The following is a 24983-nucleotide window of genomic DNA, read 5'->3' on the forward strand; positions in this document are numbered from 1 at the left end:
ACAAAGCACCTTGACATTCTTGGTGTTAGAATAAATATTTGGTAGTATATTCTACTTCTAGTGCTAGGAAAACGAAATAAAGTGAAACAAAGTGATTTCCCTCAATTACTGAAATCTTCCTCTCAATCAATTTCATTCTTTCTCTCTCAAAGAACATATGCTTTCTTTTTCCCCCTTGAACTCCAGCACGTTTTCTTTCTCTCTCTCACTCTCTTCCCTATTACTTTCTTCCTCTCTTTCCATGCACCCTCTTCCTCTGTTCTTTTTCACTCTTCCTCTTTCTTCGTCAGTATCATCAAAATTCAAATTGCATTCCCACTTCATCCAGATCAATATTTCATCATTAAATCCCTCATCTTTATACGTTGTGAAATTCGTTGGGTAATAATCATTTATAGTGTATGCATGGTGAACGAGCAAGTTTAACCCGCGCTCCGCAAGGGGCTGTGAAAACACAAATACCGTAGATTGGATAGTTGACTGATTATAGTTTCCATGCTGAAAATTCAAAGTATCTCCTATCAAATTTACTTGACAAATTTCAATATCAACAATAGAAAAATTAATTGGAGAATTTGTATAATAATTTATTATTTAAAAAAATCACCTGAATTACATTGAAGTTGAGCATTCTTGGCAAAAGATGATTGTGGCTGGATCCGAACCGACAATCTTTCACTCACAAGTCCCGAGCGTTGCCTCTAGACCACGAGACCAGGCAGAAAAGACAGTATTCAATGAATTGGGCTTTTATCTCACGTATACTTTGTATCACAAATTGAATAAATTCATTTCAATTTTTGAAATGACAATTAATTGATAAATAAAAATCAAAATAGGTCTATAACCATCCTTGGTGGGTTCACAAAATTTATCAAAATGTTCAGTTGATAAGTTCAGTAATTCAGACGTGATGATGGGTCAAATGTGTATCCCGTATACATGTTTAATAAGCCAATTCTACCCTATAGCATATAGATTATTGCGTAAGCCAGCATATATTGTGATTCATATGGATGAATAAATCGAATGTAGCCTGCTTTCCATCTCTCTCTTCCACTATTGCCTCATGCCTCATTATCATTAATCTTATAATTTCATCCAAAGTGCAAAGATAAAGATATTGTATCTATTATATCCAATATAATATTATCTATATTCAGTTTTCATTGGTTAATTTTTATCTGTTTAATTTTTGTTGGGATCTATATCTCCCTTTGAAATTTTAAATCATTTATCCATGTAACGTTCTCACTCACTGTCCCTCTCTCACACTCTTCAAAAACAAATCTTATCTCCCTCTATTTCTATAAATTCAATAATTCTAATCTTTTCATTCATGTAATATACATTGAAAATTATCACATTGATAGAGTGATACTACTCTTTCTTAATCGCCCTACCTCTCTCAATCTATTGCTCTGGATTTCTCCCTCACTCACTCATTCACTCTTTCCCTTGGCCGTCTACTTGAATGAATGGTCAGCAATAGCACCAGTAGGCCAAACTTTGCGCATCACTTAAGCCGGACTTGGCACTTTTATGGAGGGCGGGAACGCGTGCTGCATTGGCCAATGGGAGAGGAGGAGGTGAAGGTCGCGTCCTCCAATCACGGAAGGGTGTGTCCTCGGACCTAGGCTCACTCGAATTCCATTCTAATCGATCCTAGCTACTCATTCCCGCTTCTTGAATGATAATCAGCTTCTCACTGTTTTTCAAGTGATTCTATTTTAACCAACCATTTGGTGTTTTAAGACTTTTTTCAGAAGCAAATGAAATTTTCTCACCATTTACGTTGAGTTTTGTAGGTACATAATTGGATTGAATCAGCTTTTTTGACTAATTTCACCTTGTAGGTATCGTAGGCCTACTAACTTCACCGATTCACAAGTAACGCACTGGCTTTCGTTTAATATTTTCCAAGTTGTAATGACATGTTAATGTTAATATTGTGTTTGTTCCAATCGGCAGAATACTTACTTGTATTATATGCCAGCCGTTCACTTAGTTTACAGGGATGGCATTTTTTGTACATTTCAATTATCCCAAGAATCCATGTAGTTTTACATTAATTTTCATCTATCAGATGAACTGATATCATAAGACGATAAGACATTCATTACTTACTGTATTATAAAAGAAAGTACGCATTTGATTACGAGAGTTAGTCACCAATTCCATTTGCAGTCTCCGATTTCAATATAGTAAACGGAAAATTGAATGCCGGAGATATTGTTGAGTTTTGACAACTGTGAAAACTGCCACAATATTTGGCAAATCTCTTATAAGCTCTTGTCATACAAGAAGTATAAGACTCACTCACACTTTCAAAGAGAAGCCATACGACTAGAATTCAGCTGTCTAAATTCGGAGGGCTAAATTTCTTCAACAAACTTACATAATATTAATTTACGGCTTGAGAGTAGAGATTGCCCTGAATTTTAAAAATGCTCACCTTCACCTGATAACCTACTAATATTGGGAAACACAATTCCATTTTTCTATGAATAATATTTTTTAATTATTCATGGTATCAGATTAATGACGGAAAATGCAAGTTCTCCATCCCATATCAAATTTGATCTATTGCTGAGAGATGAATTCTGAAACATGTAAATGACTACTGTAATTACCTCAACTATTCACTAAAATATTTTAACGATTCTTTGCTTTTTATATCCTTAAAATAATATCACAATAATCATCAGTTGATTTTTGAGTGTCTCAGCTGTTGAACTCAATTTTAATCTTCTGTCATGGAATAAATTTAATAGGGTCTACTGAGACATATTGTGCAATCATGAGTGCAGACCACGTAGCAATTATCACAATAATAAGTTTGAGATACCAATGGCAAATTCATTATATAATATTCTACAGTATTAAAGCAACTACATTATTTTGTTGGAAGTCGAATTAATTGAAAATTGAAACATTCCTGATATCAAATTTCAATAAAAATCTCTTGTATTTGTAGATAGAATTCATGGAAAATACCTGCAATGCATACTGTACTTCTGCATGGAAAAAATGTAATTTGAATAGAATGAAAACAGAGGAATAATTATTAAGGAATATCGAAGATCATCATATAGTAGACATTTTTATAGATTAATACCTACCGATAAATTGAGAAGAATACCGGAATTACCTCAGCACATAATTATTCAATCATAGTCTTCTAGAGTCTAAAATGCTAATAAAGTCTACGTATCATCCAAAAGATTCCAACGTAAAATTAAATTGAATATTGATAAGACTGCTTGGTTTTGAAGCATGCGTGACTACAATCTAGAATAATGTGCAGACTACCGTAGGCTACTTCACGCAAAATTCACTGATGGCCCTATCAGTGTTGTCTATTGAACTGAATTGGCCGATTCAATATCAATCAATAGATTGACAAATCGATCGCCAGCAAATTGTGAAGTGGCATTTTCGCATGCATGTTCGTGTCACCGATTAACTCCACTCTAAAATTATCATTGTTGTAATCCTTTTTGTGGTCCTATCGAATAAAAAAAATATATACAAAACTGTCAAAGTCTTCCTTGGAATACGTTGTCAAACAATAATTTCAGAGTAGAGAGTATGATTTTGATAGACTCCAAGGATACTCTTGAGAATTCCTCAAAATAGAATTGATAAAAGCGTTTGTTCTCTTGAATGACATTCAAAGTTCCGCAAAAGGCGATACCCCTGATCATTCATTCAATATTTATTACATGTCCTACAAAAGTTAGAAAACAACAAAACATGTAGAATCAAAATGAAATCTACGATTCCAGTGTGTTCTCGGATGGTTGTGACAGTGAGACAGTTGTGACTTCTGTTTTAGTCTCTTTCGCCCCATATTCCACTTCTATTTACGGTATATCCTACCGCACAACTTCTAAATGTGCAGAGAATCATCTTGAATAATTGTGACCTGTGCATTGCAAATACGGAGCAGAAATTATAATTAGTAGGCCTACTGTTCATTTGTGCCATTCTGTCTGTGATCAATAGTGTCATACACACACATGCAAGGCAACCAAGTTATGAATTATATGTTTGTAGTTTGCTATTATGTATCTTTGTACCATTGTTTTCAAGACCTGATGGGTATCAACGTCACAGTATGCGATATATCAGTTGACAGAGTACAATTTGCTATTATAGTGCCGCGAAGTTTCATTCTCATAAATTTGTATATAAACCAAAACTTGAAATTCAATGTTAGAGTTTGTTTCTTCTGATTGAAATTCATGGTGGGTGTTTCAGATAGAAAATAAATCAATTCCATTTCCTTTCTAGGTGTTCTCCAAATTAGTTTATTCAGTTAAATGATATGATATAATCAAAATTTAAATAATACTAGGCCTATATACTATAATCAATAATTATATCAAGAGATAAGAGGAACTTGAAGTAGCCTTGACTGCTCGAGGCAGGACGTAACATTCTGGACGGAAAGAAAATCTAGTTTATTGATCGATAATTACGATTCATTTCCACTTATCTGGTGGAAATGAATACAGATAAAAAGTGTCAATGAATGATGTGAAACTCTACATAAAACGTGTCCTCAATTCTTCAATTTCTATAGCTATTTGAATAAAACTATCAAAAAAAGTATTGCTCAACAATAATACATTGATTGCATTATCATCCATAATAATAAATCCATTAATCTAAAAGTTTAATTTTGAAAAATCTGAAGCACTGAATTTCTATAAGTGAGAAATATTATCCGTTCAATCTGATGAAGCAGAGAATGAACAGAAAGCAATCAATATATGTTATGCAGAGGGTTATGTCATGATGTCCGTTCAAGAAAATAATCAACTGGAATATATATGATATGAAAACTTGTATATTCCACTAATAAATCCCTATTTCTATATTATTGTCAACAATATACTTCTAGTCAATTAGAGATCACAAGTGTAACTAACTATTCATTTTCTTTTTTCAGGAATGCAAGTGACAATCTCTTTCGACAATCGAACACTTAAAGCACAGATTAACGTCATATACAAGCTATAAAAAACCTGGAGAAACAACGAGCAGCTACTAGAATTTGATTACTTGGAACCAAAGTATTTTCATAAAAACAATACAACTTACTGAATTGACCGCAAAAAAGTGCCTTATCCATGTGATGGGAGAAAGTCTACAATGAGCTCGTTGTATACATATTAATGTAATTGATATAGTTAGAGTGATATCTGATCATTGATTGGAACTGATATTGGATGCCCAGTTTTTATTGTGCTCGTTTGATTGTGATGGGATTTGGAATCTGCAATAAATAAATCACAAATAGGATATTTGGTGTGAATCTGTGTAATTGGTCGAAGATTAATGCAAAGTTGGTGCAAATCAATGCAGAATCAGTTTGGAAGCTGAGAATAATGAATCACTGATAATTAGAAATAGTTTTCTTAACAATTGTGAGAGTGGGAGTGTTCTGGCCGAATGTGGACATGAACCTGGTTTCAGATGAAAACAAGCTGTTGTGAGTTGTGATTAGCTACAAGTTTTGCTACAAAATGGCCGCTGACTCTGAGGAAGACTCGGACTGAGGTAGGGTGTTCAGGGAGTTTAGGGAGTGCCCGCCAGGAAGAGCTATGAGATGCCTTGGGCCAGGAGGCCACTCTGCTTCAGAGGCATTGGCTCACATCACCGGGAACCACCCTCACACGCACATGCACGCCCTGTCAAGCATCTGCTCTCCAACTTGTTCTGCTGCAGCAGGGATGTCAAGGCCATTCGCAATGCGGCTGAGGAGGAGGAAGCTGATGTGTCAGGTGGGTTAATTATTCATTCACAATATTAGACTACAAAGCTCTCAGAAAAGTATCTCATACTCAAAGTTCATGTAAATCAGGGTTTTGTAAGGATAATGTGTAGTAGCCTACTTCTGTAATAAAGCTACCTCATAAATGAGGAGAAAGGAATAATAATTAGATTAGATTCCTTACTTATGATAAGTGATGAGTGGAGCTACAGGGATAAGTATTGGATTAGATTCCAAAGTAGTGAGAGATATGAGATGAGTGGAGTCACATATTATTCAGGTGGGTTCGGAAACAATTATCAATGACTAGCCGTCAGGCTCGCTTCGCTCGCCATATCCGTCTAGCCAGGGGGCTCCGCCCCCTGGACCCCCGACTGGATCGTCCAAAAATGAGATCAGCGGGCTTGCTTCGCTCGCCTGCATGTAGACCTCAGCTGAACCTCTGTACTGAATTCTGGACCCCCGACTGGATTGTCCAAAAATGAGATCAGCGGGCTCGCTTCGCTCGCCTGCATGTAGACCTCAACGGAACCTCTGTACCGAATTTAAACGTATCATGTCAATTTGATCTCGAAAAACACCTGTTACTATATCGGCGTATCTTTGGCGAACAAAGTTCTTCCACCTCAGCTAAACCTGTGTACTGAATTTTTTTAAATATATTTCCATCAATTATTGAAAAATGTGAGGAAACGCAGAAAAGCTGAGAAAACGCTAATTTTGGCTAATTGGATAAATTGGTATTTAGGAGGTCCTGGATAAATGCATTTCAATCTTCAACTTGGTGCCAACCTAACAAAGTCAACTCAACTTAATGCCAACCTGACAAAATTTCTAATTTAGTTACCAGAACAACTGTTTCGAAGAGGTACACTCTCTAGATTAAAGTTCTATATTAACATATGGTATGGACATTTCAATTATAATTTTAAAATATTGGAATAAGAAGAATATACATGCTAAAAGATATATGATATAGATAATGATATACATCGCTTTTATAATATAGATTTCTTAATTATGAATATCAGTCAGTGCAGCTGGCTTCAAGCTCTTTTATGCCTAGCCTACTGACATGGAGTGCCAACCACCCAAAGTTATTAGACTGTCTACTAACGTTGACAACCACCTAGCGTTGACAACCACCTAGAGCCTACGCCAACTATTATAAACAGCTTATGAAAATAAATGAAACTTTTCTCACCAAAGGTTCCTGTTAAAGCCTTGAAAGCCTCTCAACGTGATAAATTAATGAATGAATTATTGCTGCTGATTTACTAATAGTAGACACCATCCACCATCCACCGACATTTCCACCACAGCTATCATGCATAATATAATCAACACAATAGTAGGCCTAATTGTAATCTTGTAATGAAACAGTTATAGAAGGCGTTTCAAGTCAGAAAAAAATCAATTCAAATGTAATTTTGTCATTCTGTTGGTTATTGTAAAGTCGAATAATTTCATTATTGATAACTATTCTATGATGATCTTTAACACACATAATAATCATGAATCTATTGTGCCGAAAATCATAAATTTGAAATTTGAAATTTGAAATTTATTTGCCAAAAAATTCATACATTACAAAAATTGAAATAGACAAGTCTAACAAAAACATAATATCTTAAACTAAGAAATAACATAGAATAGAACTTGATTAATCATGAAAACCTAAGATAAAAGTAGAATTTTTTAGGCGCCACCAGCAAAAGAAAAAACATCTTGCCCGCTGGTGGGAGTATTGAATAAATATATAAATAAAAAGAAAATCAAAAACTTGTAAAAGTAGATCAACTAAAAAGAATAAACGAGTAAATACATAGATATCTTAAAAACTAATGAAAAACAAAATTAAATGAGAAACAAAATTAAATGAGAAAAAAATTTTAAATGAGAAAAAAAGACAAATCAAATTGGCACAACCACCATTCCGCTCCCAGTGAAAAAAAGAACCTCTCCTTCATCCAAGTATCAATCATTCTATCTTGGACTTTTAATTCAAAATCAAAAGGTAAAATATTTATAAATCTAGTGCTCATATACATGATCTGTCTTCTTAGAAAGCTCAACTTTGAATCGTGGATAATATATTTCAAAGATGTGTCAGGTCTTAAGTTATAAAACAGTTTATCAGTTCTGATAAATGTATCTTTGTTTTTCACAATATGTTTAAGAAGTCTTTTGAAATATAGTTGCCTTATTGTCATTACATTAAATTCAACAAAGAGGGATTCACTTGAATATAACCTAGGTTTTTTTAAAATTGTCTTAATTATGTACTTTTGAATCAAAAATAAATTAAGAAGGTGAGTGTCATAGGCTCCACCCCATACAACTAAACCATATTGAATTAAAGACTGTACAAAAGCATAGTATATCATCCTAAGACTTTCCAAGTTGAAAATGTTGTTAATTTTGTAAAATTTATAGTTTGCATATTTTAGTTTATTGCAAAGGAAAGTTATGTGTGAACTCCACCTCAAATATTCGTCTATTATTACACCCAGATATTTAATTTCATTAACTTTTTCAATAGATGGGCAGTCACAGGTGAGAGTGTCTGTGCAGTTCAAATGCAGCTTCATTCTAAATTCTGCATTTGGTTGACCACCTGCATTTGCAGCAAAATTTATGAATTTGGTTTTTGAAATATTAAGACTAAGAGTATTTGAGTCCAACCATTTTTTGACTATATTCATGTCATCCTCAGCAACTTTAAAAACATTGGTCCAACTCTCATGCGAAAAAATTATGGCTGTATCATCGGCAAAAGAAACTATTTTACCATTATCAAGACTGAGTTTAAGGAGATCATTTACATATAAGAGAAAAAGAAGAGGGGATAAAACTGTTCCTTGAGGCAATCCAAAAGGGGGTAACCGCACAGCACTCTCACATGAATTAAAATTGTTTAATGAAAGAGTTTGCGACCTATCACACAAATAGCTTTTTAACAAATCAAGAGCAATGCCTCTTATTCCTAGATTTTCTAGTTTTTTAAATAAATTATCATGGGGAACCGTATCGAAAGCCTTCGAGAGATCAAGAAAAACAGCTATTGTCTTTTTATTTCTGTTCATACTGTCAATTACTATCCTCAAAAAATGACTTAGTGCATCTTCTGTACCTTTGTTTGTCTGAAAACCGAATTGATTTGTTTCAAGAATATCATATTTAATTATATAATCAAATAGACGTTTTTTAAATAATTTTTCAGTTATTTTAGCTAAATTACTAAGTAGGCTTATAGGCCTATAATTGGAGGGATCATTCCTATCACCTTTTTTAAAAATTGGCTTAATTCTGGCAATTTTGAAATGGCTTGGGAAAGAAGCTCTAGTGAAAATAGTGTTTACAATATGAGCAATTGGTAAGGATATAAACTCAGCTATCTGTTTTAAAGTAACACTGCTAATTTCATCAATTCCAGGACTAGCATTATTCTTTAAAGTTTTTATTGTATCCTCCACTTCAAGAGGAGAAACTGGAATTAAAAACAACGAATTAGCAAAGTTATGTCTGGGTTTAGAATATTTTAGTTCAGAATGACTATTTGTCTTTGAAATTGACCGAGCATGCATCTCCCCGACATGAGCAAAAAAGTTGTTTAAAGTCTCTGGATCAATATTAATTTCTTCATTCTCTACAGACTTTTCGTTTATGATTTCATTTACTTTTTTCCAAAGCTTTTTAGGATTACCTTTGCAATTGTTTATTTGATTCTTGACTGTAATATATTTCCTTAGCCATTTTTATTGATTCATCTAGTATTTTCTTATAATTCTTCAAGTCATGCTTTAGTTTTAAATTGAGTGGTTCTTTTTTCAGCCGTTTATACATTTTATCTTTATTATTTATCGATTTTATGAGTCCAAGAACAATCCATGGATTCAATGGTCTGCTCCTATGGGATATAGATACTTCATAAGTAGCCAGTTGGATATGGTTGGAAATAATATTTAGGAAATGTTCTACCAAAACATCTGTACTGTCTAAACTATTGTGAACAATTTGGGACCAGGTTTCAGTGCTCAAACTTTCTTTCAATTTAGCGTAATCTATCTTTTTAATTTTCTTAGGCAATAAGACACTCCTAACAACATTGCATTTATAGCCTATATGAAGCGTAATTGAATAATGGTCAGTTATATTTGTCTTCAAGATATTGCTATTTATATGTATGACAAATCTATCCTTAGATCTTAAAAATATATGATCTATACAAGACGTTGATAATTCTGTGACTCTGGTATTACCTTTCATAAGAGATCTTAAACCATTTTTACTCAAAATATAAATGTATTCAGCAACAAATTTATCAAAGTGATTCAAGTTTAAATTCAAATCACCTGTTAGACAAATATCAACATTGTCAGGAATGCCACTCAAGTATTTGTCTAAACTCGTCAAAAATTCATCAATTTTACTATTCGGTGAACGATAGATTCCTATCAATCTCAGAAACTTCCCACTTAATGTTTCGACATCGAGACAAATAGCATTACATTCATCAATATCACAGCTCAGTAGTTTTAATTTGTAGCTTTCCCTTATATATATATATACAAAGACTATCACATTTATTCAGCTTTGAACTTTTGTTTATAATTTTATAACCAGGTATGTTGAAGAGAAATGGAACACCATCAGCGATCCATGTTTCTGTGAGCACAATAATATCATACTTGGTTTTACTGTTCTCAAGGCAGCACAGAAATTCATTAAAATTTTTATTTATACTACGTATGTTCATTGTAAGGATATTATAAAACTTTGCATCTTTGGAATAGCAAGAGGGAATATAATTCAGATAGTCATCTATCTCATTAGTTGAAAGATTATCATTATCATACAATTCAAAGAGATCCTCTACTTCCATAATTCAGTAGTGAAGTAATATTAAAATAATGAGTACATAGTTACTTTTAAATAGAAATATATGATGGAGAAAAAAAAACAGTCCATTTTGAAGAAAGGCAAAAATGAAAAATAATCTTTCATAATTCATAAGTTAATTAATATTAAAATAATGAGTACATAGTTACTTTGAAATAGAGATATATGATGAAAGAAAAAAAACAGTCCATTCCAAAGACAGACAAAAAATAGAGAAAGTAATAATAATCTTAGATTCACATTTTGTAAAACTAACAAAAAAAAACAAGAAAATCATCATTGAAAGACAGGCAAAAAATAGAGAAAAAATAATGATAATCTTAGATTCGCACCCTGTAAAACTAACAAAAAAAACGAGAATTATCATTCATACTCATTGAAAGACAGGCAAAAAAAAGAGAAATTAGTAATAATCTTGGATTCGCATTTTGTAAAACTAAAAAAAAAACAAGAAAATTATCATTCATACTCATTGATGTCGATAAAAAATCAAAGAACAAGTCTATCATCTGATTTATCTATGTGGATCAATATAGAAGTAAAATGCTAAGTTCCATTTGATCCACACTTTTTGAAAAAAAATATAAACAATTGAAAACAACAATTTCTAATCTCATGAGAATCCGAACGTCTCCTAAGATCACTCTTTCGACCCCGAATTCGCACCTCCAGACTCAGCAGCAGCTGCTGGATCAGCTGTCACCTGATTCTGTCCCGCAGTAGATCCTTTACTCATGTCCTGAATTTGTTCCTTCGAAGAAACAAGTATCGCCGGAGAGTTTTGAGCTTTTCGAATAAAAATTTTTCCATCTTTGAACCAAACGTACTTGTAGTTTGATGCTCGAGCAAAGTTTTTAGCTAAGAAGAACAGTTGCCTGTTTTCGGAACTCATAGATGGATGAATGAATATTTTATTCTCGGAAACAAAACCAGCGTCCGATGCGGGAAAACCAGGCTTGACTTTGGCCAGGCGAATGAACTCATCTTTGTCCCATCGTCGTATAAATTTTATAACAATTCCAGGTGGATTGAGTCCTGACTTACCAAATTTAGTTCTAAGCCTGTGAACAGCATCCACCATACTGGGTTTTAAATCAAATCGGATAGTTTTGGCGACTGCTAACACAACATTGAAAATATTTTCGTCTTTAGAGAAGGGTACACCCTGTATATCAACACAGTTAATTCTAGAATATTGTTGTAATCCATTAACTTCCGATTTCAAATTCACAACTAGCTGTTTTAGTTCTTTGTTCTCAGATTTTAGTGAGTCCACTTCATCCCTACACTTTTTAATTTCTACATTTTGAGATTGTACGATTTGCTTCAATTCATCTATTTTTTCATGAGTAGAATCTATAGATTTGGTCATTTCCCTAGATTCTGAGCGAAATTCAGCCATTTCTTGAATCAAAATGTCTAATTTTTCCTCTAACTTAGAACCGGAGTTATCATCATCGTCCTTAGTTGAGCGAGTATTAGGTTTATTCTTTGAAGCCATAGTAGATAAGGAATTGATTGTAGCGAAAGCGAAAAGACAGGCAAAAACAACACAGCCCGGCACCGTTCTTCCAATGATACGAATAAATTTTCACTTCAATTTCAATTTGGTAGAGAACCACTGAATAAAATTTCAAATAACTTCACACAGACATTCGTAGCACATTAGACAACCACCTTGCCAAAATACGCCTCAAAAAACACAGTAGAACCCACCAAATAAGCAACAGGAAGACGGAGCCGAAACACTTGACGTCTAGCCAGTCATATCTTATCTCTTACTCTTATCTCTTACAAATAAATAGTAGGACTCATTATCTCGAATTTCTCAATAATGCATTACAATACGGAACGAAACTTCAGGTTGGCAGCTCTGATAGCTGCTTCAATCCATCTCAGCAGAGGAAAGCATGTGTTTAAAAATATTTTTCAGAAGCAATAGAACAGATTAACTAGTATTACTGCATCATACATCTCAGCAGTCGACTTGTTGAAGTTTCCCCCTGGATCTGATTCAAGATTTGAGTTGAGAGAGGTATCAGTTGAGCAGGTTCTTGCCATTGTCTCGAAAATAAAATCCACAACTAGAAATGATATCTGTAACATATTCAGCTCATTGATCAATGAAGTTATCCATTCAATTGCAAACCCTCGCAACATCATGTTTTAATGCTTGTATAAATGATTTAGTCTTTCCTGCAGTTCTCAAGCATTCTAGAACTGTGCCCATCTATAAAACAGGTTGCAAGGATTAACCTGAGAACTTCAGACCAATATCTACCTATCCCACCAATTTTTAGCAAAATTTTAGAATATATAATTGAAACTCAACTTTATGAATATTATTTGGAGAGCAAAGACCTACTCTCAGATACCCAGTTTGGTTATAGGGCGGGCAGGTAACTATTGACGCGGTTAGCTCAATTGTCGAAGATATTATTTCCTACATAGTTTGAAGAGATATGTTCCGAAAGATTACCTTAGGATGAGATGCTTTGCTTTCTTTCAAAGTACTTATTCGTATGGTCTCTCTCTATGAGGCAGTGCTCTTGATACTCATAAAATTATGCTGCCTAAAAGAAGGTACTAAGAACTTTTTCCGATGCTGACTACTTGGAGCACTGCAAGTCATTGCTCATCAATCGAAAAATAATGACTGTTCACAGCTTTTTTGTTTCCATGTTAGCTGTAAATGTAAAGATAAATATAAATTTGTTCATATGTAGGGAAAATATTAACAATTATAATACAAGAAATAGGCAACATATTGATGTACCCTATAACAGGCTTAGGAGAGTTCAGAGTTGTAAATTAATTCCTTTGAAAATATACAATAAGCTACCCTTCAATGTGAGAGCAATGACATTAAATGCTTACAAGAATAGATTGGAAAAGCTTTTAAAGGAAAATCCTCTTTATTCACTAGCTGAGTATTTTTATAGGGATGAGGGAATATTTAACAATTATTTATAAATATATACCGTATTTATATTATTTGCTATTAACATTAGACATGAAAGCAATATTTGTATTATTTATAGTGCATAGAATTTGAGAAATATGATTATTTGCTTAAATCTCAATTTAATTTATGGTTGACGTTTCCAATCGATATTGTGTATACTTAAAGGAATAAACTTTATTCTTTTAGATCCTATTCTATTCTATTCTACATCTACGATATATATCATCAATACATTACAATTCTGCAACGATACATCAAGTTTTATCATTTAAATTAAGACTGTAACAGTGAATCCCAATAAATTAAAATACAATGTATCATTATGTTTCGAAAGCATGCTCCAGTCATTGAGTGAGTCCTTCGCTACCTGTATTTTAAAAAGTTTGGCCACTATCCCTATTTTGCATATCCCACTTCACAACTCAGAATCATGTTCAAAATTCCAACATTAAAGTCCAGACGTAATCTCCAAGCCATCTCACATTTATATAAAGTAGTTAATGGTCTTACACAGCATCCTTTTCACCTGGAAAGATTGGGCTTCTATGTGCCGACCGTTTCTCGTGGGAGGTATTTTTCGTTTTTTATACTAAGATCTCAAACGTTGCAGGATTATAACTCACCCATCAATCGATCCATGAGACTTTCCAACACAGTATCTCGTGATATCGATCTCTTCAATCCGTCTTTGAATGCCTTTATTGAATCATGCTCTATATTACTTGAATATTAGTTCTTTTGTCAATTTTTAACTTTAAGCACGCTCTCTGCTCTCTCTCTCTCTCTCTCTCTCTCTCCTCTCTCTCTCTCTCTCTCTCTCTCTCTCTCTCCTCTGTTCTTCTGCTATCTATCTCTAAATATATATCTTTACTTTACTTCTTCTCTATTTTATTCAGTTTAAATTCTAATTTTGTTCAGTTTAATTAGTCAACCCTTTTTTTTATTTATATTGAACTTATTATTTTTCTTTTTTTAATTAAATTTATTTATATTGTACGAATATAATGATATAAATAATCAGTATCCTATTTTAAGATTTAGCATGTAATTCTGAAGTTTGTTTAATTTCTGTATAAGTTGGTTTTTTTTCTTCTTCTGTATCATTTTGTGATACAGTTTTGTGAGTGTGGTTTTGGGCAGTGTGCCTGTCGCATCCACACTGATTAACTATATTCACTACAATGTATCTTTTTTCCAATAAATTAAAACTGAAATTGAATATTTAATATTTTTCACAATAATTATTATATTATAGTCTGCAGCCTCCATTTTTGTGATATACAGCTTGATGTTAATAGATATTTGTATTAGTCTATATTGTACTTTGTCATTAAAACAACTTTCACATGTTATTTGAATTGAAGCATTCTATTCAATGAATACAGTAGAGCTCAATTGGAAAAATACAGTACAATAGTTCATTCAAATAATTGCAGGACAGTTAAATTCAACCAAGGGGTGCCCAAGGGGAGGGGGGAGCAGACGCAATTCACGTCACTGATATTTAAATTCTTCGGGGGAGGGATCAAAAAATTTTCCTATTTTGAGGGGCGCGGTACTAAAATTTGAATTGGGGATATTTGAGAGGGGGTGCGTCAGTGTGCTTAGGGGTAGGCACCCCTGATTCAACTACTCTAAAAGAAGTCAAAACATATCAGTATCTGCTTCAATACATAATTTCGTAACATGATTCCCACTCATATCAAGCTACTTGTTTCAAAACATAATGATCAAACTGTCAAATTGGAAAATTAATATTGAATGACGTTTGATAAAGGAAAAGGGATCGATAACGTTTTGATTAGCGTGTAAGCATCGATAATGGAGTGGAAGTGAATTTAAGGCTTCTTTGATAAGCCACAGTGTTATTGAACTTCGAACTATGCATTGGTCGAATCGATGAGACCTTTCTACCCATCACCCTAACTCAACTTGTTCTGACTGAGTAGCAATCACTAATAATTTACATCGTATCGTGGAAAGTAGGTCTTCTTCTCCAGAAAATGGAATACTATATTAGATATCATAATAATTAAATGAATAATACATTATCACATAAGATCTTGAAGCATACAACACGAACTACTGATCCTGTTCTAATAAGGAGGAAATAATGTTGATTGTAATCATGAATTGAAGAAGATCCGTATGGATTGTTGAGGAAGCCCATTTAATTCACTCGTCTCCAACAATAAACGCAATGGAGAGTAACGATAAAGTGACAAGCAATAGTTAAGTCTTATAGAAGAAGCCAGAAGACCTATCATTTTTCTATCATAGAATTTATTCGAAAAGAATAAGCAGATAACATTTTGGATCTTACCTGGGCCTCCGTTCTCCACATTCAGTTGAATGCTTTTTTTGGAGTGGTATTTACTCAACCAGAAGTTCAATATTGATTGATTGATTGAGTATTCTATTTATGCAGATTATAATATGATTCTGGTAGGTGATTCGATATGGTAGGTGATACTATAATACAGTATGTGGAGGAGAGTATCAGATGAAATAGAGAGAAATCAGTTCACAAGTGTAAATCCTCCTATGACATTATTTTGTTCAAATTATTCCTCTGAGAATAGGAAAGTAATGACTGAGAAATTTCTCTCGGGAGGCCAAAAAAAGTTGAGTGCATCGATGATGCATTTTTCCATAAAACAAAGAAATTGGCAATCGGTATAAAGTGCAGAAATAGAATGAAAATATAAATTTATTGACTATTAAAGCAAAAGTAGACTTTTAGGTACAATATTATTGTCTAAGAAAATATTATTACATGAGTAGAAATTTAAAACATTCTATAGGAGTTAAACTGATCATATTCAGTGAATGAACTTCTGAATAGAAAATAATACCCGGCTACATAAGTTTAAATTTAAAAACATTCTATAATAGTGAAATTGATCACGTTAAGTGAATTAATTGGAAGACCTACTTCCCTGTTGTTCCCAATTATTGGAAATGAAACTTCTTTTCAAATTTGTCCTGAATATCTCATCCATAATAACGAACCACTCAGCTTCCATTGTGTGCTACCTAAAAATAAGAAACGAGGCAATATTGTAGAATGTAGGGCCCACGCGACTCGATCAATTGTTGATAATTGATGAGCTGAATAGTAGAGCTAAATAATTATTGGGAGTTTTTTTTTGTCCTGGAATAAGTCAGCTATTCTTGTAAGGGTTACATCCATCTTGGAATGAAAACAAGAAATTGTCGTCTGAAATAGAATATCGATCACAATTGGCAACGAAAATACTGTTATGGTGACTCAATAAACTATTACTTTCAGCAAGAAATGGGTTCACTGGTTATATAGGTTCATTACTGATCCAAACTGGAAGCTATTTATTGTTATTCAATTTATTCCATGTTTATGTTATCTACGAGTGATTTTGTTTTCGGAGAACCCTCTGCTTGAGAACAGCCTTGAACGACCTTCTTCCAAATGCATACCAATGCGTTATAAGAAATTTTGTCAGAACGATTTCCAATTCGCAAAGCTTCTTTGATTATTTTTAATTGACCCTTTCTGAAATAGGTAGATAGATGGATAGGCTGTCATTATTTTTGCTGCTGTTATTTTGGCAAAGTAAGGGCGCAGCCGGCCCTCTCTTCCACTTGACCATCCTATACAATTCTAACGCATTCACATGGTAGATAACTATAATAGTTGAATGGCTTGAATTTTAATCGCCACTAATTTTATCATATCTGCGAGATTGAGTCCAGACAAATGTAAGTGCACGAAGAATTATAAAAATTATATTATTTCAGTTCCATCGAATGTTATTTCAATTGGTTTGGTATTTCAATTATTTGAATGAAGACAATGTGAAAACTCGAATCAACATGTACACTAATAATAATGTTAAATTAGTTATATAATTCGATAGGCCTGTGTGATAATTTTAATCAATAAAATCATCATCTAAAGAGTAAGGATAATTTTATAAGATGAAGATGATGTAACAAACTGCTGTGAAAAATCATGAGTTCCTATAATTATGTATAACCCATGACAAGTGATAGCTGCTACCCTACAACAAGGAAACAGTTTAAAAAAATGAAGTGCTTCCATGAGATTGAACACTCTCATTCTCAATACACTAGAATAATGATGAGCCTCATACTGCGAACTATTATTTTAGGAGTAGGCTAATGAATTTGTAAACCATGCGTGTGATATTCATAACGACTCTTGAGAACTAATTTAGTCAGGTACAGTTTGAATACTTACCAACCAATAATAGGGACCAATGAGAATTTTTGACCAAACTATACTAGAATCATTCTGATTAGTTGACCGGAAATTGCTGTAGGAAGGATCTCTCTTGAAATTGTAGATAAATTCAGCACCTAGTGTTAGAGGAGCTTCCCTCTTCTGTATTACACAAAATCCAAGTTTCCTGTATCCATCTAAAAACTGTATCTTGAATATCAGAGAATTCCATGGTAGCAAATGATAGAATTAACGAAATTGGAAATTATCATAACAAAATATTGAACGTGCCTATTGTATGTTGTATGATTCTCATACATGGAAAAAGAGGAAATAATTCAACAAAATCAATAATAGATTATAAAGAGATTGCATGTTTTCGACTAACTTCTTATTAGTATGTCCCGAAAAAATGCTTATCATATTGAATCTTGCTCTTGTATGACGTAGGCCTCGTGTAAATTGCGTGTGTCCTACCCACATATCATTATTGCAATTTATAAGAGTACCTAGCAACCCTTTGTAACATGAGCTAAAAGCATAGTCTGTGTTCTCAGATCTTATCACGAAGAGCTTTTGCGTTTCCCAGTGTCAAAACTAATCCCGTTGACAGTCGGGCAGGTCTCTGCTTATCTGTCCATGTCCATGTAAATATGTCTATCTCTATGTCTATGTCGGTCACTGTCTATTTGTGTTCCGGCCATTTATTGAATAAGCATAGTCATCGCTACCTATGTTGAAGCAAGCATGCTAGACTCTCAGTAGGAGGTTTGAGGTAGTGCCGAGACAATCAGATAAAGGTTATGATGTTCGTCATTTCACTTATGGAGCCTTGTTGTTTTTCGTGACTTGGATAATCTAATTTCAAGTCTAATGATAGCTTTTGTGGTCTGATACCCTGACAGAAGCACACTACCTATTTCATTATTCAGTACGCAATTTGGGTTGATGCCATCATGTATAGCAGGACATGAAAACTGTGTCTAGGTCAATGTTGGACTTTTGGGTTTTTGCTGTTTGATCTTCATTTCTTACTAATTCTACTCAGAAGACGTGATTTACTAATTGTAAATCACGAATTGAAGAAGATTGAGTAGTCTACTCGCAAAACAAATATTTCATTTAGCTCTACTTGAAATAACTGGAAATTCAATGACATTCTAACATTCTAATCATTAAGTCATACTCATTCTGGGTGGATATACACATAAATAATTCCTTCTCCACTAGATTGAAATCTGTAACTCGAATTCAGAGGAGCCATTTATATCAACATTAACAATCCAGAACTATAAAAACTACAGCTCTGGTTCGTATGAGAGCCGGACACCTTCTGGAAGTTCAAACTGATAGTGCCAACCAGTATCTGCAAAATAATAATTATTATTGACAACAGAAAATTTATTATTTTGAGGGAAAATGAATTTGATTTTGGCAAATTATAATATCCCATGACTCACACTCTTTCCATCTCCACTCGCCAATGACTTGAGTCTAATGAACTCATCGGAGATTTGTGAATATTTTATTCGCTTGTAGAATAACTTTGATCACTACAAAACTAATGAACTGAAAAACGAATAAGTACATATTCTATGAACTTTTCGAATTAACACGCTAAATGGACGGTGCCGGCTGCCTAATAACAGTCGCTAGTTCATGTCAGAGGCCATGAAATTGATCAGGTGCGACCTGAGAACTCTGACACCAGACCTGAGCCAGCCAGGTCACTCGATATTATTATCAATTAAATTTGCAAATAATTGTGGAATACTTTATTCACTTGTGGAATTGATCACGTTGTTGAAGATTCAAAGTTTCGATGGTTTTTATTCTTTTTCATTTTCAAATGTTTTCGATTGGAACAAGTGGTTATTGAGTTGATTTATGGAATGGATGATGTTGCAGAGGAGGGCGAATCAGTGCCGATGGGTCCGCTCACACTGGAAGAGTATATCCGCACTCTGGAGCCGTACAACCCGGCAATCCACGGGTGGCGAGGTGACGAGCCTTGGAAGGGTGCTCGCCGGCGCCACACTGTGTTCCAGTGCTCCGACATCGGACCAAGGCCACGTTACACTGACACTAACAACGGCCAGCTCTACACCAACCAGTGCATAAGTGTCAGTGCCGATCATGCGCTCTACATTTGAACAGGTCAATCCACAGTAAAATTATAATTTACTACTATAATTCTAATCAATTTATTCATTCATAATCATTACCTTTAAAACAGAAGTCCTAGGACAATCTTAGTTTTGTCATACATAAAGCAGCTTACCATTCAACTTACCATCATGAAAATATGTAAAACTACAAGCGATATACCAAACTGTTAATAATTTATTTAATAACAAACTGAATCGATAAATCTAGATAGTAAGTACCGTACGATACAGGATTCTAATTTTCGAACTGTTTTGTAAGTCGTTGCGAGCACACAAATCAATAAGGTGTGGCTGGTAACGCCCGCCGATTAATTTTAAGAGATTCAAGTATCCAACATTATTTTGTTTGTACTTTCAAGTGAATTTTAATATATAATGTATTGTTTTTGTGTATTATTTTGAGGCAATAGATGGATTATTTGAGTTTGAATTTTCTGACTAGTATAGAATTCAAGAACTTGTATTGAGTACAGGAATTGAAAATCACTCACATAGCAAACCTCTAGCTCCAAAGTGTGTTTATTATAACGTAAAATCTAGAAAAACTTTTAAGATTTCTAGTTGGAAAATTTAGTGGCTGATCAAGTGGTTACATTGTTAGTCACTCAACTTTCAGATTCATTGTTATTCCAAAATGCATGACCACTCATTTAAAAATACTACAAAATGTATACATGTTTAAAGACTAAAGCCAAGACTAAAGTGTATACACTCATCGATTTTTGGACGTCCTAAACACCTCTGTGGAGTTCAGTACATTTTGAAGAGATTCATGAACAGTTCAGAAGATCTGATATTGATAATACCATTCATTGTTTAAATAAATTTGGTATTGGATAACTCGATGTCCTCAATGATCAACACTTCATTAATATCATTTACCACCAATGATATTCATATTCAGCATATTTTTTCTGTTACCTCAGTGAATGCAAAATCATAAATTTATTGTTATTTGTGCGATTCGTTCCATACTGTTTCAAATACTCATATTCTCAGACACAATATGAAAGAATACTCTCATGAATCAAAGAAACTCATTACATAGGTACCTTTTTGATTTGCATGGAGTGATAAAGAAATGTTAGTTGTATTCAAGAATTTGAAGGTAGCATAATTATTTAATAAGAGTGGAAGGGCTATGCACGTGAGAGAAGCGTTTACCAAATTCATTTCAACTAGGAATAGGCTACTTTCAACAATATTATCTTCTCATGAATTGTAGTAGAAGAAACATAAAATTCAGTTCTTAGTTCTTAGAGTTATTCACAGCCACTCACTTCTGTTGTAGGTAATCTCATTTATCAAACGGGAATTTTAAGCATTTTTATTAGTTTCATTAGGTACCCTAGTTCTGTTGTTATTTTAATATGAAACTATAAGTTTCATCACATTCTTACGTTTTGATGAATAATTGTTCTCATTTTTTACTTTTTTCTAGGTTTTTTAAGTCAGCGCTAGGCAGACTCAGACCAGAGTTCCAACTTTCATCTATGATGGGCCTTAAATACGATGCAATACAATCTTAAAAAAAACATTAAGCAGAAAATCAAACCGTTTCCTAGATTATGCTAATTATTAAATTGTACAATGATGTAAATAGTCATTATTTTGTTCACTCTAGACAATAAAAGATTATATCAATTGTTGATCATTTGCATTCTTCCTTTCAATGTGTTTCCAATGATGTTAGAGGTTAAAAAGGCTAGAAACCTTAAAATTGCAATAATCAATCGTGTTTCAGAAGTCTATATTGGATGGAAATGAGTAATAAATAGAAATTGTGAACGAGAATTTTTAATGAATAGACAAGAAGTAAATGTTGTCATTCACTTCTGGTTTTGAAGAACTTTTAAAACGTGGTGGGCATTTACTATGCGTTAATTTGTCAAGGCGGAAAAACCACATCACTCACAACTAAAACAAAAATCTGGAGTGGCGAACTCACACAACTTTCCTTGCCGTTATGAGAATTGACCACCTGACACTAGTGTTCGCGCGCATTACAAGTCTACTATTCAAAGACTTGAGCCAGCTGGTGACAGGACAATAACGCTGGAGACATACAAGGTCTGCTATCTCTTCATAGTGAATCATTAAATTCAATATAATCAACAGTTGCCAACAGTTTGCAATTGGATAATCACATTTTCTCGAATTTCGAGCTTATTTTCAATTTTAGGTGAAAATGTTACTAAACATTAATTGTAGAGATTTTCATGCTCAATCTTTCTGGTCTGGCCAGAGAATTCGAATTGTAGCGCCAGAATGCCAGACTGCAGTTCTGCCAATAGCAGGCTTGTGTTTGTGCCAGCGCAGACCGTCCTGCTGCTTTGGCCTTGACGATGTCCTTGTCTAGTCTGTCTTGTCTCGTCAGCCCGTTCTGTTGCAAGAACAAATTTGTGTTTGTCATGTAATTTCAATCCGAAATTTCTTGTAAATTGTTTGAGTGTAGTGTGTGTGAATTATGAATATAACAGCATAGATAGTATTGAATTGAATTAATTTGAATCGGATTTGAATTTATAAAGAATCCAGTTTGAGCTTTGTTCAAAACACAGTGCATAGCCTGCAAGTTGAACGTGAAAAGGCAGCCCGGAAGCAAGAACCTATCTTCCCAGATTTCATCCCACCCTGAACCTGACCAAAACACCTAATAAAGGCTTCGAAGGGCAAGTAGTCAAGATTGGAATAAATTTGGTGAGTTTTTTGCTCTTTTTTATTGTTCATTAATGCAGAGTTTAACTGTACAAATAACCTGGCTCAAATTGAAGATTAAATTTTGCCCCTTGTTTGTATTTGATTATTTAAATAGTAAATTACAGTCCTCTGGTACCTCTAGCCTGAGCTTTGTTCAGAACACTTTCCGACTCGATTTTTTCTGTTTAAATTGTATCTGAAGCCTGATAATCGGGGATCTAAAATCAACTTTGCATAGATGGGGCGGAGCTCCTGAAATTTTCACAGATATGGCACTTGTGGCAGTTGATAGAGCTTATCAATGACTATTTTAGGTATAAATTTAGTCAAAATCGTTGAAGCCGTTTTCGAGAAAATCGTGAAAAACCCTGTTTTTGACAACATTTTCTCCATTTTCGCCGCCATCTTGAATTGCATTTGATCGAAATTGTTCTTGTCGGATCCTTATATTGTAAGGACCTTAAGTTCCAAATTTCAAGTCATTCCATCAATTGGGAGATAAGATATCGTGTACACAGACGCACATACACTCATACACACACACACCTACAGACCAATACCCAAAAACCACTTTTTTGGACTCAGGGGACCTTGAAACGTATAGAAATTTAGTAATTGGGGTACCTTATTTTCTTTGGAAAGCAATACTTTCCTTACCTATGGTAATAGGGCAAGGAAAGTAAAAATTGATACTTGAATAGCTTCTGAAGCTTTTAAATCTGTGAATATTCATCCTAAACACCATCACTTAGCACATTCCAGTTGGTTTTCACAGGCTACCTACCTTTAAAATGATTACCTAAACAGGTTACCTATTAATTCATATTTGAAATTTGATACATTCATTAAAAAACTGAGCTATGTTATTATTGCCAACGTGGAAAAGAATAGAAGCTGACAAAACTAATTTTTCTAGACTTTTCACAATTCAATTGAATACAATTCCAATTTTATCCATTCTAAATTATACTCAATCAATTTCAATATGGATAAGGATTGTAATATTTTTCATATTCATGATAACCTACGCAATTTTAGACTGAAGTCTGTTAAAAAAAGTTATTTGTAATTATATTATTACTGAACTCTTTCCAAGTCAATTAATTACTCAAATCGATCGTTGGGATAGTTTCACACACATTCGGTTTAGTTCTATTCGTTCAGTTTTTGGTTTGTTTTCGACAGATTCCGATAAGTGTGAAACGGTAATTCAGTACCGTATAGAAACCGCATAGAACCGAACGCCCACTTGACACTAATAAATTGCATCAGGTTAAATTCGTTACTAGCGAGAATCTACTTTCACACACATTCGGTTCGGTTCGGTTTGCTTTCTGTTCGTTTTCGGCCAATTCCTATAAGTGTGAAACGGTGATTCGGTTTGAATTCGGTTCCAAATAGCAACCGCATAGCACCGAACGCCCCCTCGATACGAATAGGTTCTATCATATTCGAATTCGTTGCTAGGAAACAGGAAACAAAAACAAAGTCTTTCCCTCATGCTCGGTTTTTGTTTTTATTCTAACCTGATATCGTGATTTTCTGTTTCAAAATCTTTCATGTCAAAATCATATTGTCAATTATTATTCATTCCAGTTAGTTTTGTTAAAAAAATATGAAGATAAATTAAAACTCAGGGAAAATTTTTATTATTTTATTTCTCCATGAAAATTACATCAATCCATTAATGGAGAGAAGAGATGAAGGTTATGTAACATATGTCAAAACAAGAAAAAAAAATTCAATTTAAAAAATAATCACTATGACGTCCAAAATTAACGCTATCAAAAGAAACTATTCAGAGTTCACAATTTTGAATTAACTTGGAAATTTTGTAGATAAAGAGATCACATCTCACTATTTGAACACCAGCTGTTTTATTTCAATACCAGCATGAATATTGAGAAAATTCAAACACAGCTGTGTCTGAGAAGAAAATACCGAATTAGAACCGTACGAATTAAAACCTGATATATATGAAAGTCTCATTCGTTTTCGGCAACGAACCGAACCGAATGTAACCGAATGTGTGTGAAGATTCCGAGTTATCGTAGAGCAAGCATACAAAAGAAAATATAGTTAGTACTGGAAATTAAGTTTGCTCTTTTAACTAAAATTGAAAATCAAATTTTACTATGTAGAAATCTACATGTTTGCTGTTCGTTCAAGATGGCTTATTGATAAACGTTTTTCTATTCTATTCCTATACCAAGAATAGAATAATACATAGGCTACTAATAGTCC

General features: G+C 33.7%; 1 protein-coding gene across 1 annotated transcript in view; it reads left to right on the top strand.

Moving 5' to 3' along the window:
• The window catches only part of LOC111046648, a 36504-nt gene extending 14816 nt beyond the window's left edge, over nucleotides 1-21688 (top strand). Inside the window, exons 2-4 of the mRNA XM_039432404.1 lie at nucleotides 4958-5792; nucleotides 19780-20028; nucleotides 21481-21688. Of these exons, the coding sequence (XP_039288338.1) occupies nucleotides 5618-5792; nucleotides 19780-20024 (420 nt within the window). The 5' untranslated portion in view covers nucleotides 4958-5617 and the 3' untranslated portion in view covers nucleotides 20025-20028; nucleotides 21481-21688. The remainder of the gene's footprint in view (nucleotides 1-4957; nucleotides 5793-19779; nucleotides 20029-21480) is intronic.
• Nucleotides 21689-24983: the final 3295 nt, after the last annotated feature.

This window comes from Nilaparvata lugens, chromosome 7, assembly GCF_014356525.2.
Source record: "Nilaparvata lugens isolate BPH chromosome 7, ASM1435652v1, whole genome shotgun sequence".
NCBI lineage: Eukaryota > Metazoa > Arthropoda > Insecta > Hemiptera > Delphacidae > Nilaparvata > Nilaparvata lugens.